Source organism: Hevea brasiliensis, chromosome 9, assembly GCF_030052815.1.
Source record: "Hevea brasiliensis isolate MT/VB/25A 57/8 chromosome 9, ASM3005281v1, whole genome shotgun sequence".
NCBI classification, from domain to species: Eukaryota; Viridiplantae; Streptophyta; class Magnoliopsida; order Malpighiales; family Euphorbiaceae; genus Hevea; species Hevea brasiliensis.
Genome location: NC_079501.1, coordinates 4,235,825 through 4,256,074, shown reverse-complemented (window position 1 = coordinate 4,256,074; position 20,250 = coordinate 4,235,825). Strand labels below are relative to the sequence as shown.

Here is a 20,250-nt window from a genome sequence, read left to right as displayed (position 1 = left end):
ATCTGGTTAAGTAGTGATATAACTTATTTAAAATCGAGTCAAAAAATTAGCAAAGTTAGCATAACAGTTAAAGAGTCAAAATTTGATTAAAAGATTGAACATGATAAAAAAATCATGACAGATGATTAACTCAATCATCAAATAGCTCGATTTGACCAGGCCGAGCATCATATAGCTTGGTCAAGCCTGGATCAAGCATAAAAATACATGAAGACATCCAAACAATAGTAAGATCAGCTATTCGAGCAACATCAAATTGAGTGTTGGTAGAAAAATCAACTATAAAAGAAGATTTACAAGCGAAAATATAGAGATAAGAGTCTAATTTACCTATATTTTTGACATTAATTTCAATGATTCTTTAACCTTTAGTCTATAAATACTAAGAGCAAAGCTAGGTATATTTTTTACATTAGAGAGTTCTACATTGAACTCTTTTCTCATTTTCCAATAAGTTTTTAATAGAACTCTGACCGACGTTGGTCAAAGAGCAGCATCAAGTAGCTCGCTAGTTGCTTAAAAAAAAGGGTAGCTAGCAAGTTATAAATGCTGAAGTTGTCTAAATTTGGCTGTCGGACTCAGACCCAGTTTGCGTATATATTGACCTGCCATTGGTTTTTGATACTGCGCAAGGCAAGGACCTACTTTTCAGTTTTCATTAGTTGACTTCATAAATATTGCAGCTTGCAAGTTGTCGGAGAAGAAAATTCATAAGCTCTAGCTCTCATCTGTACTGCAAGTGTAAGACCATGACTATATTCATTTAAGGATCAAAGAACAACCATGCATTTTCACATTGGCAATAATGCAGATCCTTTTAATTATGTAGGCAACTTATCTTCAACTCATCTACATTATTTTAGCTGAACTCTAAAATTTTTGGAATTTATTCTAGCTAATTAACCATAAAAAAAACATAAATAAATAAACAAGTCTAAAATTTTTTACGATAATATTAAAAGAACGGAAATTTAACTTAATAAATTTACACCTTAACTAGTTCATTTGATGTAACATTTGATGGATTTTTAATTATTGTGATAAAATCTATTGATATAAAAAATATATATATATAATCACCTGCACAGTGGGTGAGCATATGAGACTAGCTAGAAATAATGTGCAAAATATACCTGTGGATACTTGTGAAATTTTTCTAACATAATATATGTGAAATGATAGGGAAATTAATAAATGTTTGGATGGCTATTAGGGTCAAAGCGAGTTCTACAACTGCTACCGTCTTCATGCTTTTGGCACTTTCCAACCCGAAAGAGGGTAGTTGATACATAGTTGGTTTAAGTTAAGTAGATCCATTACATATGGATCGATTAGAGCAAGACACACTAACCGCTAGCTACGCTTTGCCCTTTCATATGTCAGAGCAAAAGATAAATTTTTCTCAATCCTTCCAAAGGAAAATAAAACAGTACATAAGATTTCATTCTAAGATTTACAATTACATGACAAATCTTTTTATGAAATCTCCCGAAACAAGAAAATGATGAGAAGACCAAGAAACCAGAAGCAAAAGAAAGAAATAAACAGTTCTGAAGGGAAAAAAAAAGGGGAATATATGACTAAGTCATTAAGCTCCCAAGATAGATGGAAAACAAGGAGCCTTGCTCCACTTGATTTTATGAAACCCTAAAATTTCCATGGCTTTGTCCTTGGTCGTTGAATCACATCCACTTTGTACAAGCATGAAAACCTTAGCCACGCCGCCCACCTCTATGAATTCTTGTGCAACCTCACTGCTCTTACAAAACCTAACAACCCATAATAACAAAGTGATTGCTTTATCATTTCCAACATGAGAAACCCTCAAAATCTTTGATGACACAGCTGCCAAGCCTATTGGATGGGCCAGAAAAGCCGCACGCCCTTCAGCTTTCCTGCAAAGCTTTTCCAGTACAACCAACATCATCTCACAAGTCCTCCTTTCACTGTTCTCAGCCAGCAATTCAACGAGGATTGGAATTGATCCCCCCTTTATAGCTTTCTCTTTATTTTTCCCAAATGGCAACACTTCCATTAAAATGATTAGGACAGCCATGCTTCCATGTTTCGAGTTTTGGTCCTTTAATATCTCACTCATACTCTCAAAGAATTCTTCTTTAGGTCCTGCCTTGTAAATCTCATCTACCACTTTGAAAATGGATTTCAGTAGAAGAGAAGCTTGAATTCTTGCCTGGTTGTACAAATACTTGGTCATAATTGTGCATAGCGATCCGATTAAAAGCCCATTTCCATTTTGTGATACTATCTTTAACGTCTCATCAGATGGCTTCAAAAGACACAACACAGACAATGCTTCATTTGTAATTATCGATGAGCCATGACCTGCAGGTAACTCAGATTTGGCTACAAGGGATGCTACAGAGGAAAATAAAACATTATCTCCCAGGCCGAAAGTCCTACTACCATCATTATCATGTATTAGTGTCTTGATCTTTCTAAGAGATTTTACCTGTAAATGGGGTTGTTTGATCTCTTCAAGAAGCATGCTAAGAGTGCTCCAGGAATCGTGCTTGGGATTTTGCTCTACTGACTTTGTTGAAGATGGGTTGTGCAATTGCCATGATTGGATCAAGCGAAGAAGATTGGAATTTGGGATGAGAGAGAAATCAGAGAGGGGCTGTTTTGTAATGGGACAGGTGATATGGTTGTAAGAGAATAGCCATTTTTGAATACTCTCTCGATCAAAGGTCATGCCTGTGGAGATGGTAACAGGGTCTTTCATGATTTGAAGAGAGATGGGGCAGATAAAGAAGGATGGCACATCAAGGGATTCAAGAAAATCCATTCTAGATGTGATTTGATATATCTGAAAAATGAAGATAATTAAAAAAGATTCAAAAACAGGGATGATTACGTATATATGCAGCAGGGAAAGCAGTAAACAAGAAGCAAATTGTGTGTGAATGGAATCATTAGTTGATGACCTATTGATGAGGTGACAAAAACTATACAGCTCCATTCCTTGCAAATTCAATAGACTTCGATCCTTGACTTTCATAAAAACCATAGTCTACTTCCTGCCTGCTTTTTAATTTGTCATAAGTAGGAAACATGAGAAATTATAGACTAACACTCGGATTTCATGTGTATATTTAATATGAAATAATAAGTTAATAATTAATTACTGCATAAATAATTTTAGTTATATTTTAAAAAAAAAATTATCAGTTATAAAATTTATTATTAAATATATTTATATTTTATAAGCTTATCATTTTATATAAATTATCCTCCATAATTTTTGAAGTAGAGGGACAAACTTAGCTCCTTGGTCTTTACTCTTCAGATTTCTCAAGCAAAACAACGCTTTTGAAGTAGGCTACTTTAGAATGTTCAACTTGGCTTATGTATATTTATGTAATAAAAAATATTATTTTATGCAATTGACTTTTTTAAATATAGTGCATCTATATCTTTTCAATGACCTAATTAACTTTGCCAATATAAATCAACAAAATTTTAATTAAAAAAAAAAAATCTTTGTTCAACATTCATTAGAGAAAAATTCAAATATTTTGATGTCATCATTAACGAGATATTAATTTAAATGTAAAATGAACATCAACCACGATGGTACTACTCTTTGTGCATTGCTGCTTTAAAATATATTTAGAAAATAGAGTTTATTAAGTTTGACCATAAATCAAGGAGATAGCCATAGGGGATCAAATCTTATAGAGGAACCCACTTATTCCTCAGGGCCATTAATTAGTCATTGTGTATTGTTGCATTTCTTGCGAGTAGATGTCCAAATTCTTACTTCTGTACCTTTCTTCCTCCTCCTCCTACTACTAATAATAATAGAATAGCATCTTATCAGATGCAAGCGACCGAACTTTGTAGGAGAGCCACACTTTCTTCATATAAGCCAAAGTTGTTGGCTCACCCCAACGAGGAACGCTAAAATTGTAATTTCATGTTACCATGTAATATGAAATGGCAATTTAATAATTAATTATCACATTTATAACAGTTAATTTTGCTTAAAAAAGTATAATTAGCTTTAACTAAAGAAAATATGATTAGTTGTTATTTTATAGAGTTCACAACTTAAATAATTATTATTTTTATGTTATATGTTTATATTTTATTAGTTTATTATTTTGAGTGAAATGCACCATACTGTATTTAAAGTGATTGTTTCGTTTTCATTTCCAAATTTTAATTTATTAAAATAAAATATTTCAATTTTAATTTTATTTTTAAAAAAATCCCTTTCAACTTTTATGACCGGTTTCTCGATTACCCCTTCTCTCTCTTTTTCCTCTCTCATCTTCTCTCTTCATCTCGTTTTTCCTTCTTTTATCTACCATTTTAGTTGAAATTGGTGGCATCTAAAAGCTAGTCACCTGGGAAATGGGTCCAACACCACTGAAATCACTCACCGGAATTAGCTGGAATGATGTCGAGAAGTTGTTGCCTTAGCCTTCTCTCTTACTTTTTCTCTCTTCTTGCGTCTTCACCTGTTGCTAATGACATTGCTAGTAGAGGTTGCTTACATTCCTTGCCTTGCTTGGAGCTATAGGCCAATGTTAGTCTTCACCGAAGAAGAATGAACAGAGAGGAGTGCGCTTACACGAAATATGATAGACGGGAAAACGATTCTGGGAACCAAAAATTTACAAGGAGAGAGTCACATGGCATGAATCCTGGATGCTTTTTGTATCCAGAAATATATTTTTTAATTTTTTTATATGTTTATATATATATATATATATATATATATATGTATATATATATATATATATATATCTTAAATTAATTATTTAAAACATTACAAATAATAACTTAATAATATAATAAAAATAAATTTCACTTTAGAACATATATAGTATAATATAATAATATATCTAAATTAAATTACCACAATAGTCATAATATTAAAAATAATACTAAAATTTTACAATAATTATTTTGAAAAAAATTGGGTGGTTTTTTAACATTTCATGTGCATTTGTTGCGATAAAGGAAGCCCCATCAATTTAATAAATATTAATTGTATTAAAAATAAAATAATCTAATTGATAATTAATTATTAATTAATTTAATTATAAAAAGTAGAAAAAAAGAGTGAGCAAAATAGTAATTTTCTTTTTAAAGAGTGATAAAATAATAATTTTATTTTTTACTTATTAATATGTTATTATAGATAAGATGATTTTTTTAAATAAAATAAAATTAAAAAATTTTACTTTGATATATTAAAATTTAAAGATGTAAATGAAATAATGCTCTAAATTCAGAAAGGATTAATGTAATTTACTCAAATTATTCTGTAATTTCTCCACCCAACACTGTGCCTGCAAGATTAAAAAAAAAAAAGGAATAATTAAACTATCCATTCATTTTCGAAGTCGGAATCGGCAAAGATAAACCGAACTCGGTATAGAGGGAGACACTGGATTTCGACATGACTTAGGGCGTATTTAGTTTTAAGAGAGGCTTGAGTTCTTTTTGGCACCAAGTTAGATTAAATGAGGAGAGGCTGCGCGCGTGCGACTGTGAATGTGATGTGCCTGTGTGCACAAAGAGATGATGCGCGCAGGGAGAGGAGGGGTAGAGGGAGGAGCTCAAGTAGAAGAAGCAAGCCACCCACCGTCAGGATCGATTGTTATGGCATAGGGTCCATGATGCTATATATCACACCCCTTCATAGCAGTAGCACCGCACACAAGAGGAGAGAAGAAAAACAACAATCATCATAAATTTCAAGTTGGTGGTAGGTACTTATGATGTGTCGACGATGGCATATCTTTTTTTTGATTCCTCTGACAGGCAGAACAGAAGTGCGATTGACCGGATGGGAGTGTTTGGTGGACTCTTTTTGGAAGCTTCATCATCAATCGTGTGCGAAAAAAGCAGGATCAAAAGCGGTGGGCCTTTGATGCCCCCCGGCGATTGCTACGAAACTATGAAGCTAAAAAGGTTTTTTGCAATTTTTAAAAGTCTTTAGGTATAGAGAGGAGACTGCGGATTTTTTTGGCGACTTAGGGGCGTGTTGGTCTTTTCTCCTATAGTATTATAACATGTTGGTTTTCGATTCTTTGTTAGGAACTAAAATCAAATTGAATATAATTAATTTTTTAATTTTAATTCAATTCATTTTTTAATATTTTAATTTTAACTTAATATAATGTTTTGATATTTTAATTTAAATTTGATTCGGCTTTAGTTCTATTTCTTGAATCTCAATTCTTCAATGATTCTATACAATTTTTGTAATAGGAATTCAAATATGAATCAATATTTGATAATATATTAAATTTTTATAATTGTTTATTTGAAATAAAAATTTAAATTCTCAATTTTTTCAAATACACACTTATTTAAATTTGGTTTATTCACCTATCAAAAAATCTGTTGATTTAAAAAAAATTAACTGCCTCATTTTTTAAAATTTTCTCCTTTTTCTTATAATCATTTTATGGTAGCCATCAATAAATATTTTTACTATTGATTATCCCTCCCCTTTTCTTTTTAATTTTCCTTTTTGCCTTTCACAATAATCTTTAAATTTATATCATTTTGAAATAAATTTATATTTATCTTAATTTATTTTTTATATAAATTTGAGTTTTATTGTATCTTTAAGAAGTATTTGGTATTTCTCTTCTATAAGAATTTGATACATATCTTTCTTTGCAAATATTTGTTCTTTACTCCGGTAAGAGATTTTTTTCTTTTTTTTTTTATAATAAAATAATTAGATATTTTATTTTATTATTTGAATTAAATTATATTCTAACAAATATAATTTTCCTTTTTACGAAGTTATTAAAATTTAATAGTTAAAAATAGCAAAAAGTCAAAAAATAGTAAATTATCGCCGAAATCTTTTAAATTAAAATAATTATTATTATATTTTATATAAATTATTTATTTTAAAATTTTTTTTATATAAAATTATATTAATTTATAATTTTATACTTTAAATTTATATTTACTCTAACTTTTATTTTATAAAAAAAACACTTATTTAACCGAAAATTATTTCAATTAAATAAAAAATTCAGAAATTATCTTAGCTAGGATAGGAAGTTAGAGGAGAAATTCTTTTAATTGTGAATTTTTTTTTTACAGGAAAACGGCTACGCAATAGAAAAAATAATAAAAAAATTCCGTTATATCTTAATTATGTATAAAAAAAAAATTAAAAAATCATAATTTAGGTGAAGCGGCAGTTGGTTAGTTTTAGTTGAGCCATTACTCGGCCTACCTCAGTGTAAAGCCTTTTTCTCTTTGGGCCTTAACAGTGAATAGTCTCCCGTCTCCTATAATAATCATTGGTTTGCTTGGATGGTTGGGTTTTCCTCGCTTGAAAAACACATTCAAACGGCGTCGTCTATCCTCTCCAAACGATCATATATATAAAGATATTTGGTAAAATTGGTTTTATGGATGGTTAATGTGAATCAAATCGGAACGTTGGAAATCATCAGAGCATTAACAAAAGGGCAAAGCCACAGTCTGGGTTTGGTTTGGATTCAGAAATCACCACAGCCATTAAATCTCTTCGTTTCAGGAGAATTTTTATTCCCAAATCACAAGTGCTTGATGAATCATTAATAGGACCATATATAGATTAACAGATAGAAAAGAGATATGGCGAATCTCTATGTGACGGCGGTGCCGCCGGTGGATCTGAACAAGAACACCGAGTGGTTCATGTACCCAGGGGTGTGGACTACCTACATACTCATCTTGTTCTTCTCCTGGCTCCTCGTGCTCTCCATCTTTGGCTGCTCTCCTGGCATGGGCTGGACCATTGTCAATCTCGCCCACTTCTGTGTACGCTCTCTATCCTATTCTAACCTATTCCTCCCTATCTATAACATACCTACATATCTATCTCTGTGTGTTTGTGGGTTGAGCTCTGGATCATATTCTCTCTCTCTCTCTCTCTCTCTCTCTCTCTCTCTCTTTTAATTGAAGAAAGAAAACCTATTTGTGTTGGATTGAAGAGAGTATGTATATGGGTTTTGAACTTTTAATGTTGTTGTTGAAAGTTGGAATTGGATTCTTCTGCTTTGGATTTCGCGGTTTTCAACTGGTTTCAGGTGTTTTTTAGCTGGATTTATTGTGTGGGTTTATGAGAAATAGATTTTTGGGATTCCATGTGACATTTGCTTGCTGGGATCCGGATTATGTGAGCCAACTTTAGTTTTGCTTATTAAAATCATAATCCAAATTGGAATGTATGTTTCTTCATGTCTTTAATTTCACTGAAAATTTAAATTACCAAATTGGTTTTTCAGTGCTTAGACGCCCCGCCCCCCGCCTCCCTCCTCTTTCTCTCACTCTTCTCTCTCCTCTTGCTTTTGCTCCTTTTCCACCTTGCTCTTGAAACACTAGATTGTTTTAATTCTTCTCAAGTAAACAACTGTTGTTGTTCTGGATATGGATATGGCTTGAAGAAGTGGGTTCCAGTAAGTCTGCGTTGCTTCCCAATGGCTTGTTAAATATTCTGTGATCTTTTAATTTAGTGAATAGAGAGATTGCATGAACTTCGTCTCTGTGAGTTGTTGCATTCCAGTAAATGGATTATGACATTTCTTCCTTATCCTTTGGCATGTATAAAAAGAATTCTTACATTTCCTATCCAGTTCCAGAGTCAGCAACAGAGCCTCTGTTTTTCTTGTTGAAGTCCTTGTTTGCATCCTGTAAGGAGGAGAAAAACTTGATTATCTGTTAGAAGCTTGCAGTGATAATCTTTTAATGTTTATCTCACAGGAAAGTTTGTAAAGAAGCTAAATTTGTATATCGGTTTCTCTGTGAGTAAGGTGCCCGTCATTTTTTATCGAGGTACATGGCAGGAAATTAGATTCTGAAATTGAACTAGGTTGTTGAGCAGTGAGATGTGGGGATTATAAAAATGTCTGCTTTTAGTTATTTTTGTTCTGTGCACTCCTGTTAAGTTCTTATTTTATATCCTCTTACCGGCTAGGTTAGGTTACCTTGTTTTAATATCTAGCGGTGCTGTCTTGACATCACAGTATCACACTGTCTTTTGTTGAATTTTTTTTTTTTTTCCATATAGTTTTATATCTGAAGTGCTTTCTGCATTGTGTTCCGTCACTTAAGGTTGACTTCTTGGAGAGGCATTTACTTACTGCAGATTTGTCATTTTAAAGATAACTAGTATTTGTAATATTGAGGGTCTGTATTTTTTTAAAAGAAGTGGTAGTGAATATTTATAGGCATTATTTGGATTTTAAAATGACTTAACAGCAGTTTGTCTTTCGCTTAACCTTTTGCCAATGGGATTTATGACAAACTAATCAATTTCTTCTATGTTCATATTTTCTGCTTAATATGTTTGTTTTCTAATACTAGCTTAAGTGGCTTCATATTTGATATTGGACCTTGATCGAGTAAAATGCTTCATCTTGTAGGTCACTTACCAGTTCTTCCACTGGAAGAAGGGGACGCCATTTGCAGAAGACCAGGGGATCTATAATGGGCTAACTTGGTGGGAACAGGTAGACAATGGGAAGCAACTTACACGCAACAGAAAGTTCCTAACCGTTGTTCCTGTGGTGCTGTAAGTTCTCAAATTTTTAGTTTTAATTTTAAGAACGCATTTATGTATGCACCATCATCTTTTTTTTTTAATTTCTTATTTCTCTATGGACTTTTTCATATCTTTCTATAATTATGCTTGTTGAGCAATGTTTTCCAGAGTTTTATTTTCTCTACCCTTACTGGAATTTGAATATGTGAATATCTGATTGTGTGATCATATGAAAGTCATTGTAAGTCAGCTCTGGGCAATTGGGAAAGTCACAGGATTTCATTGTGCTATTTATTTTGGGAAAATGAGAAGAAGCTTCAAAATCATGTGAACATATTTGTGTAGGTGTCTAGTATTTTTTCCCTGATTGTCTTTTTTTTGTTACTACTTTTTTCCCCCTTAATTGAAGGACAAGCATATATTATCTGCTCCCTTTTTTTCTTTTTTAAATAAGCTCTATTGTTTATAACATGCATGAGCTGCTATGCTTTGTAAAAGCATAAGCAATCTTTCTCCTTAACAAAAACATGTACATGATAAACTATATTCTGATGTCAAGGTTTGAACTCTGTAGATCACACTGCCGATATCTTTGGAGTATAATGAGTTAAATTGCATGGCAATTGCTTATAAAGGGAATTTATGCAATATCATGATTCTCAACCAACGAATACATCAGAAGTCTTGTTGGGTTAAATTGGTCTGGAGGAAGATAGTGCATCATACATGGTTTAGCTTTAAATATGATGGTAGAATCAAAATGCAAGTAATTTGCTATCTGGTGAAAATGGAAAAGAGGATGCAATTTTATTGTCCAAACTAATGTGTTCCTGTGATACATGAATAAATCTACAAAAGGCAAGTAGGCCATTTTATGCTGCAGAGAAACTTTATTTCCCCGTGTCAAATAAAATGATAAAAGCATATACCATTTCTATAAATCAGCCTTTTTCTCGAGGTTAAATTGTTCTGAGCTAGTTTAAAAGGGCATATTCAATAAACACTTTTGCGTGATATCTAGTTGTACTTTTTGTTGGCTCTATCTTTTTAGGATATTTCCTGCCTCTTGCATTGGCTTGTTCAATAGTTTAGTTAGTATACTTGCAGGCAATTGCAAGTATAAGGGCGTTGGATTTGGTGCCCTGGCCCTTTCTAGGGACCAAAAACAGTTGAGATTTCTAATTGAGTCTGGTATGATTGATTGTCTTTTCTGTTTTAATGTAAAAAAATGTATGCATGATGCCCTTCTCTCTCTCTCTCTCTCTCTCTCTCTCTCTCTCTCTCGATTAAATATATGTTTTGGACGCATCACTAGATGTGCCCCCCACCTTCTTACCTTCTCTCCTAACTCAATCTTTTGATGTATTATTAATTACTTTTCTTATTAAATCATCTGCAATTGCAATTACTTTTGAGTCGGTGAAGGCATCTAGAATGGTCATAGGGTCAAAGATTCAAGAGCGTCTTTAAGATAAAAATTCTTGTAGATTGTTTTGATTGGACATGCAGCATTATTTTTTGCAGTTAAAGGTCTATTGATCGGTCAAGTGATTCAAATTGAATTCTCGCATGGTTATCGGTTTGGTCACTTTCATGTGTTAATCTTGAATTTTACTGCAATGTTTGAGATTGAAGTTATGCTTACGTTTCCTCTCTGCCAGGTACTTGATAGCCTCACACACGACCGACTATCAACATCCAATGCTCTTCTTCAACACACTTGCAGTGATAGTGCTCGTTATTGCCAAGTTCCCAAATATGCACAAGGTTCGGATCTTTGGAATTAATGCAGACACGTGAGCTGGACTTGTGTTAAAAATGGTTGTTTTAGCCTGTTTAAAAGCCACTGTTCACTGATCCATCTGCTGCTCAGCTTAAAGGTTGTATCTCTGTGTAGAAATCAGAACTGGAAGGCTGTTTGAATATGTAATGTTTTTATGCTACTTTTACAAGCCATCTCAGATGATGATAAAATAAAAGTATCAGGTTATCTTTGTACAGTAGAGGGAGTTTTATATCCTTCGACGTATTAAAATTTTTTACTTTATTATCAGTGTCATTTTTTTAATGTTTTCTTGTACAACAGAAACTCGAATCTCATAAATGCCTTGAGTTACATCATTTCAACCTGCAAAATTTTGCTTATAATTTTTGTTCTCCCGTTTTATTCTCCTCTTTGGGAAGTATGCTTGGGACTTTTAGTTCTTGTTTGCTTATAGTTTTTATGATAATAATATATAAATTTAATTTCAAACACCTTCAAATTAAAATATTTAGAAATATGTTTTTTTTTTTGGGTAACAAATATGTTTTTTTCAACGGTAACATACCTAGGTGTTTTTGCTACCATCAATGAATATGTGAGAGTTTGCTACGCAGAGATACCTGTAAAAATACCGAAGAGAAAAAGCTATCACCTTGTCTTTTTTTATGATTTTGGCGTGTGATAGAACAGAATTTTTTAAAATCTAAATGCAACGATGTCTTAAGAAGTGTCACATTTGAGAGTTGACACTTGGGACCAATAGTTTTATAAATGTAGTTATTCGGAGACTAACTATATATCAATATTGAGTCTAAACAAAAGAAGAGTGAACGTAAGAGTTGTTGCGGTGCATTATTAATTATCAACTTTCTTAGGAGATCGGCGAATATAGACAACCGTTCAGCGTCGCGCATCGGGAACCGACATGGATACAGCATATTCTCTATCGAAATTAGACCCAAATTAAGTATAAGGCCGAAAGTTAATATATCTATCAATTGGAATTCATAAAGTTAAAATGTGGAAGAATTTATAAATATATAATGCTCAAATAAGCCTTTTCTGCAAGCAGAAGGAAAATTTAAAAAAAGTAAATAAAAAATAAAGTGATGAAGATATGTAATTTTAGAATTTTGTTCATTGAAACTGTTGCTGTCTTTTTGAGGAAAAAGAATTGTGTGACGCATGATAACATATATGCTTAGAAACAAAGAATAAGACAAAACTAGAATAATGTCTTGTTAGAAGAGGAAGAATCAGATATAATTGTCCAAAAAGAAAGAAAGACATGGGGATGTCAATAGCCCGCGTATGGTTCATATACAATTAATGGAAACAGGAGAGGAGAGCAACCCGCAAGCTACGTACCTACCGAAATTGGGACGAAAGAAAGAGACCCCATAATAGCATAATAGGGTAGGGGTGAATATGCTAAAGCTTTCATGAGATGTGCTGATCAACAAAATAAAAAATAAAAAAAAATGAAGATGATGGACTCAGACATTGGTGGAGGAATAGAGATGATTTCTTCTTAGCACGCTTGCCCAGGGGAATGTCTGGGGGTCCCTCTGAAGACCAAAATTGAATATAAAATATATAATGGAAAAAAAAAAGAGCTTAAATAACACGCAGTAATCATCATTCATGAAAATGAGATGACGTTAGGGATTGTAATGTCCTTTGAATTGGGTGGGTGCCTAAAAATTATTATTTGATTATGCTTTTAGTTGGAGCAGGTAAATTTAAACTGGTTTTCTAAGTGCAATTTCCTTCCTTCTTCTCTGCAATATTAAAATTAATCCCACTTAACATTTAATTTATTTTGGATAATTAACGCTTCAATTGGAACTTTTTCAAAGTGGTGCAAGTCATCAACTTGTTTTTCTTCTTGCTCGATATTCCTGTACTTGCTCCATCAACTGCATTTTGTATGTTGTTGCAAAATTTTCAATATACTTAATCTGACTTAATTTAGTAATTAAAGCACATTACACAGATTAGTTTAGTAATTAAAGCATATTACTCATTGATTGGCATATTTATATATACAAAAACTCATTCTTTGAATATATATAATATATATATTTATACTAATTATGTATTAAATTTATATATTGTATGAGAGTTGATTAAAGAAAATTAAAGGAGAGAATGCAAATAAAAATTAATCATTTAACTTTCTAATTTTGTGAGTTATTTTAAGATATGAAAAAAGTTAATAAAGGTTAAATATTTATGTCTATTAACCTTTATTTTTTTTTTAATCTCTGATTTGAAAATTGAAGCATAGAATGTAAAGTTTTAAAGATTTTACACCATTAATTAACTTTCTAATTTTTAAATTTAACTTGACTTGGTTAGTGGTTAAAGACATATGCTCATTGTTTAAATTTCTAATTCTCAATAAAAAAAATCTATTTTTAAAATTACACTCAAATAAAATAAAATTAATTATATTTTATTTCATACCCTTTCATTACTTTCACTAACTTTCCATTCTTTCTTTTTGAAACTCCCATGCAATGCATTATAATCTCTCTAAACACCTCTCCACCTCTAGCCAAATGTTAAGTTACCTAAATTAGCTGTTGCAATCAATGAAAATTTCTTATGGGCATAGACCTGTAAAATAGAAAATAAATAGGTTAGAGGTCCACCGGATATGGATCCGGTGAGGATCCTCCAACACTCAAGTTAGAATAGTGTATTAGATTGTTAGGGAGAAAGAACATACCTCACAGATTATCTGATCTCTTTATATAGGATAAAGACAATGGTTGGTTATGATAAGTTAACTATGTAATTAATATAGATATTATTAGCTTGCATAATTATAGGATTATATTTTCATTTATAGTGCATAATTATAGATATTATTATATTTGATAATTCTACCAAGATTACTTATTTTTAATCAATATTATTTCCTTTTATTGAGTGAGTCTTATGGTGGTTAAATCTACTAAACGAATCTCACGACTAAACCATTAAATATAATTAGGCTTATGGGTTGTATCACTAGCTGCATACAGAAAGAGAGAGACCTCTAAAAGAAATAACCTTGCCGTTGCAGGCTGATGCCCAAAAAAAATTGACACCATATCTTTTATATCTGAGGTTAGCTTCCCACAATTTCATGTGATGTATTTAGTCTATCATGAAACTCTCGCCTATCTAGTTCATATGCTAAAAGAAAATAATAATAATAATAATAATAATAATAATAATAATAATAATAATAATAATTGCCACATTAACCAACTAACAATTTAGATCCTCAATCTTCATGCTGTGTATGGGCTAATAAGATATATATATATATATATATATATATATATATATATATATATATATTCGCTAATTCATTACCATAGTGACTATATAGATTAATAATGTTGATCGAACTTTGACATTAATAATCTCGAAATCTCAGTCTCGCAATGCACACACAAAATAAAACAGAGAGCCAACTCTGGAAACTAATACAAACACTGTCCTGATAGAAGAATTTATGAATACAGTGCATCCCGCCATGGGAAAACGCAGACTTATATTAACATCTTCTTCCATCCTTCAGACCATTTTTAATGTGTAAAGGAAACCCTTCTGAAGCCAAACCAAATGAGCTTCAATAATTTTTACACTGCTCAAAACAGTAAAGAGAAGAATGCTATCTGTTAGTCCTGAACAACTTTCAACAAGTGACCGACCATGTGAAGGAAAAGTGAAAAAAAAAAAAGAAAAGAAAAGAGATAAAATAGTTTCTTGGCCTCCTTGTCTTTCATCTTTCTTTCTTTCTTTACCATGATCCTCCACCTCCACCAAACATTCCATTCCAATATCCACTGGAAGAAGTCCCTTGTCCCTTATTTTGATCGACTTCGGTTCCGCTTGATATCTGTTTCATCTCTCCAAAAGGGAACAAAATCCTTCCTCCATTTTCTTGAACCCCATATCTACTACCAAGCCCCTCAACAGAAAAACTAATAGTTGGCTTGAATTCTTGCATGGGAAACCCAGAAGAATACAGTGTGTTTGAATCTGGCATCGGTGTCGGAATGAAAGAATTCAATCCCCTAGAAGCAATTCCAGTTCTTAGCAGCTCCAGAGCTGAAAGAGAAGATGGAGCATAGAAAGAAGAAGAAGAGGAACAAGAGTTATGTTGATTGTTGTTGTTTTCAGTTTTGGGTACTTCGACAAAATGAGATATACCTTGACTTTCCCGAATAGCTGGGAACGCTAGATTAAGATCTTGGCCTTCGTGGGTCTTAGGGTTTCGAGAATGAAACTGTGAGAGGCTAGGTGGATTTAGATCAGGGAGCTTAGATGAAGCAGATGATGATGATGATGATGATGCCGCTGCTGCTGCTGTTGATGATGTAGATCTCTTGTTCTTCCTAGAACCTCCACCAACAGGAACAGTTCTAAGAGATCCTCCCTCCGTCCAGTACCTTCTACAAGTCTTGCAGAAGTATCTTGGTTGAGTGAGACTATAATTGTTGTAGTAACAAAACTTGGTGTTGGTGGAATTACATCTTGGACAATTCAATTGCTCTTGAGGTCTTACTTTTTTCTCTAACACAGGTCTCGTGCACGCGTTAGATGATATTTCTTCCATGGGCTTTATCAATTTAATATCCTGAAAACCCTAGAGTTAGGAATATGATAAAAGGAAATAAATAAGAGATAAGAGATAAGAGATAAGATCATGGAGTCTTGAAAACAAGATTTTAATAGATGACAAACAGATCAAAGCGAACTATAGGAAGAAGAAATAAAAAGAGAAAGAGATAAGATCATGAAGTTTTAAAGCCTAAAACAAGATTTTAAGAGACGACAAACAGATCAAAGACAACTATAGAAAAAAGAAATAAAAAGAGAAAAAAAATCTAAAAGAATAAATAATAATAACAAATTATAACTTTTCCTATCCTTTCTGAGTACTCACATAAATAAAAAGGGCCAAGAAAGAAAAAGTGCAGTGTTTTCATGTTAAACTTTATCCTTCCATTGTTCAAAGGATGGTAAATTCAGAGATAAGTTGTGGACTTGCGCTTTCCGCGCATAAAAATCTCAAGAAGAAGCAATAAAGGTGAAAAAAGAATCCACAACTTTCAAACTCTTAAAACTAATCCGTGTTAGCCCTAGCTAAAGCCTGAACCATAAAATTCACAATTATGCATAGAAAAATAAGACTAGCCCAAAAAGAAAAAGAGTTCTACCACCTGTGGCCATGGAGCAGCATCCATAAATTGAGAAGAAAAGGAAAGAAAAGCAAGTGATAACTTCAGAAAGAGAAAGAGATAGACAGAGAGAGAGAGAGAGATGTGGGAGAATTCACCTCCTTTGTCTGCAGCTGCTCTTAGCTAGCGCAAGAAAGAATGTTTTGAGATTGTTTGTGCGCTGGATTTTTGTGCGGGCACACTTTCAGAAGATAGAAGAAGAAGAAAATAAAATAAAAAATAGGAGTCTGCTTTGACTATAGTAGCACTAAGCAAATTTCATTTAAATTGGAACATTTAATGTTAGAACTTTTGTCTGAATTTTATTCCTCAGTGCAATTTGTATAAAAACATTAGTTTATTGATAATGGGTGGAATTATGAGTGTGTATACTGTGGTGGGTTTCTGCTTTTTGACCTTATAATGGACAAGTCTCGATTCTTGTTCTTCAGCTGTCACCTGTTTTTATTGTTTTCCTTAGGACCACTCACGAAAAAGGTTGGGTTTCGAGTTTTGTTTGGTTTAACAAAAAGATAAGATTTCATTACAGTTTAACTTCTCCGCAATTTGTCAAAAGATCCTCTCCCAGGATGCCTACTTTTTCATGCTTTCGGAGGCAACTTCCAATTCTTTGCTTGCAGACTAATTAAACATATAATTTTTATTATGCAATTACAAAACAAGTAATTATTTTACTCTATACGTATTTACTCATTAAACACACGCAATGAGAGATTATTGTTTAACCACCTGATTCCTCCACATCCTTTCTGGGATATTTCGTCTTAATTTCAAACTAGGGGGAGCCCATTTTGATTTTAATAAAAAAAAATTTAATTGATTTAATTTAGTTATCTAATAAATTGATTTGATTTTAATTAATATTTTTAAAAGATTTTTTTATTTTATAAACTACTTGATAGCTGATTGAATTGAATCGATGTGATTTATTTTATTTTGATTTGATTTTATTAAATTATTGAACTTAGATTCATTTATTTGTAATTTTTAATTTAATTTTTTTTAATTTCAATTTTATTCAAAATAATCGATCAATGATTGTAACACTCTGAATTTTTAAATAATTATTTTATGTATAAATTGTAATATTTTATTTTATTATATATTATGAAAATTAAATTGAAATTTTGTAGATTTTGAAAATCTGGTTTAATTGTCTTGAGACAATAAATTTTATCAATTTTTAAGAATTAATTTAAAGAGAACGTGGTAAATTTAAAAATATATTTAGACTCCACAAATTTTTCTGAATTTTTTATAATTTTTTAGAATTTTTGAATCTCATTTTGGGTCTTAGAGCAGAGTAAAAATTAATTTTCGGGTGCCTTAAATCGAACTGACTGAATTGAACTAGACTGGATCGGATTGGTCAAATCAAACCTATCCCATTTCTCTTTTTCCTCCTTCCTCATGCGTTCTGCCTATCTCCCCCTTCCCTTTCATTTTCTCTCCCCTCTCCCCTCCCCATCGCCGGCCGGCCACCCCTAGCCCTCCCCCACACGCCCGCGCCCCTACAAGTCCCTCTCCACCGCCGGTCGCCGCCCCAATCTCCAGAAAAATGTGCCTGAAACTCCTCCTTTGTGCGCCTGTTTCTTGAACTTCCCGGCCCGATTTTGGCTAATCTAGCCACCAATTAGACCGGGTCCAATTTCAATTGTATTCTACTCTTTGAGAGCATTCCAAAGACACCAAAAATATAAATTTTTGTTGAGCGGTTTGTCTAAATTAAGTATGAAAAGTTTTAGCATATTTTGATTTTTGGGTTAAATTTCTCCCAAATCGAGAACCCCATGGGAATTCTGAGACCATCGGCACGCCCCACTCGGCTAGAGTTTCGCAATAACGTAAATATCAAATTTCTTTAACACCGAAATTTTAGTAAGTCTCACGAACTTTGCAGTGTTTTTTTTCGAGCTTTTATTGAGCTTGTTTAATTAAATAAAAATTATATTTTAATTCTTGGTTTGTGGGTTTCACGTAGGTGTTTTCGTTTGGCATAAATTTCATCGGTGGTTGGTACTGTATTTTCGGGCCGGACAGACGAGCTACCGGATCCACTTCAGAAGTGGGTCAAGATTACAGTCCATCTTACCATTTTCACATGCCTCGGACTCATTTTAAGTGTCAGAATCGGCATAGGTAAACCCAAACTTCAAATTGCCTTATTTTTCTAGTGCCGAGTTTAGAATAAAAATCCATAAAATATTCGTTGGTAGCTAGAAAATTATAATTCCTTTTGCAATAGCATAATAGCACTGTTAAGGACCGCAGGACATGATTATAGAATTTTTGAAGTTAGTTTAGCTGATTTTTGCAAAATGTTGTTTTACGCTCTGTAACTGTATTGTGTAATTATTGGGATTTGTATGATTTGGCGGGCCCAGAAGGAGCTGTGTGATGTTGTTGAGATGTGGACCTGAGACCTTTGGTTATAAAAGTGTTATTTGAGCTACCTTGCAAGTATAACACCCATAATTTTTAAATTTATTATCTTATGGGTAAATATTAGTATGTTATTTTATTAAAAATTTTAGAAAATTATTTGAAATTTTTAAAATTTTAGAAATCGGGTTTGATTTTTCAAAATCAATAAATTTTGTTAATTTTTACGAATTAGTTTAAAGACTACATGGTAAAACTAAAACTATATTTAGACTCTATAAATTTTTTTGAGTTTTCTGAAATTTTTTCAGAATTTTTAGGTCTTATTTTTGGTCCCAGAATAGAGTAAAAATTCAATTTCGGGTATACTGAATCGGACTAGCCAAATCGAATCGGATCAAGTCGGACTGATAGAATCGGACCGGCTCCTTTTCCTTTTCTTTTCTCTTCTCCCTCGCACATCCCGACTCCCTCTCTTCCCTCTCCATTTTCTCTCTCCTCTCTCCTTCCCTTGCCACCCTTCCCTCCCCCAGCTCGCCGGCGCACCTCCAAGGACCTTCCCCATCACCGACTGCCTCTCCAGTTGTAACACCCCTATTTGTATAACCTGGTATATTTCACTGTTCCGGTGACCGGTGTCGGTCCGGACAATTAAGGGGATTAGAACCACACTTAAGACAACTAGATAAGCCATAAATACAAATAATTAGTAATTGCCAATTAGTTAAGTATAAATAAGAAAAACATAACATAAGAAATTAAACGAGCCGAGAGTCACAGCGATAGGTGACCGTCTCAGGAACTACTGCGAAGCCATTTTAAACTCAAATTTTGAACCGTAAAATGTGACGCTGTGGTCCTTAGGACCATTACGAACACAGTGGAAAAAAGAAAATGGAAAAGTCAAAAGGTGATGACATAATGCATGACCTCATGCTTGATGCCATAAAAATGATACTTAATATATTTACTTAATTGGAATTTTTGGGTCTTCCATAAGTAAATAAAAGAAAAGAAAAGAAAAACAAAAATCATTGTCTTCCTTATCCCAAATAAGCCGCCCACTCCTCTCTCCCTTAGCTCTCTCTCTCAAACTCCATTGAAGCTCCCAATTTAAGCTTCATACACCCCAATTTAACCATAAATTCCCCTAAAGTCCTTAAGTAAATCTTACCCCTAGACCTAGATAAACACTTTGGGAGCAAGAATGAAAAGAAAACTTGGAGAATTGAAGAAGTAGGAAATCTACAAATTGAGGTAAGTGCAATTTCAAGTTTAGATTCTTATTGAATTCATGAATTTAAGTTTATGTGTGATGAAATTGCATT

At 32.7% G+C, this 20,250-nt stretch overlaps 3 protein-coding genes across 5 annotated transcripts; 1 reads left to right on the top strand and 2 right to left on the bottom strand.

Annotated features, from left to right (window-relative positions):
• Window positions 1-1,392: 1,392 nt before the first annotated feature.
• On the bottom strand, window positions 1,393-2,986 carry LOC110632118 (E3 ubiquitin-protein ligase PUB23-like). The gene has a single exon (XM_021780234.2). The coding sequence runs from the start codon at window positions 2,978-2,980 to the stop codon at window positions 1,589-1,591; it is 1,392 nt and encodes a 463-aa protein (XP_021635926.2). The 5' UTR covers window positions 2,981-2,986; the 3' UTR covers window positions 1,393-1,588.
• A 4,366-nt stretch (window positions 2,987-7,352) lies between these two features.
• On the top strand, window positions 7,353-11,579 carry LOC110632119 (uncharacterized). Its single transcript, XM_021780235.2, has 3 exons — window positions 7,353-7,809; window positions 9,414-9,562; window positions 11,194-11,579. The coding sequence occupies exons 1-3, from the start codon at window positions 7,624-7,626 to the stop codon at window positions 11,330-11,332; spliced, it is 474 nt and encodes a 157-aa protein (XP_021635927.2). The 5' UTR covers window positions 7,353-7,623; the 3' UTR covers window positions 11,333-11,579.
• A 3,100-nt stretch (window positions 11,580-14,679) lies between these two features.
• On the bottom strand, window positions 14,680-16,970 carry LOC110632094 (dof zinc finger protein DOF2.5). 3 transcript variants are annotated; one of them, XM_021780204.2, is made up of 3 exons: window positions 16,523-16,970; window positions 15,510-15,936; window positions 14,680-15,407 (listed from the first exon to the last, which is right to left on the bottom strand). In XM_021780204.2, exons 1-3 carry the CDS (start codon window positions 16,544-16,546, stop codon window positions 15,097-15,099), a joined length of 762 nt encoding a protein of 253 aa, XP_021635896.2. In that variant the 5' UTR covers window positions 16,547-16,970; the 3' UTR covers window positions 14,680-15,096. The 3 variants fall into 3 exon arrangements, with proteins under 3 accessions (XP_021635896.2, XP_021635895.2, XP_021635893.2); XM_021780203.2 differs by having other exon boundaries at window positions 14,680-15,945; window positions 16,639-16,959; XM_021780201.2 differs by having other exon boundaries at window positions 14,680-15,936; window positions 16,523-16,958.
• Between the last annotated feature and the right edge of the window lie 3,280 nt (window positions 16,971-20,250).

Excerpts from the sequence above, each read along its gene's own strand:
- LOC110632118 (XM_021780234.2), bottom strand. The coding sequence starts at position 2,980 with ATGGAGCTGTATAGTTTTTGTCACCTCATCAATAGGTCATCAACTAAT.
- LOC110632119 (XM_021780235.2), top strand. The coding sequence starts at position 7,624 with ATGGCGAATCTCTATGTGACGGCGGTGCCGCCGGTGGATCTGAACAAG. Across the intron at positions 7,810-9,413 it reads TCAATCTCGCCCACTTCTGT|GTCACTTACCAGTTCTTCCA; the intron begins GTACGCTCTCTA and ends TTCATCTTGTAG. Across the intron at positions 9,563-11,193 it reads ACCGTTGTTCCTGTGGTGCT|GTACTTGATAGCCTCACACA; the intron begins GTAAGTTCTCAA and ends CCTCTCTGCCAG.
- LOC110632094 (XM_021780201.2), bottom strand. The coding sequence starts at position 16,546 with ATGGATGCTGCTCCATGGCCACAG. Across the intron at positions 15,937-16,522 it reads ATGCTGCTCCATGGCCACAG|GATATTAAATTGATAAAGCC; the intron begins GTGGTAGAACTC and ends TAGGGTTTTCAG.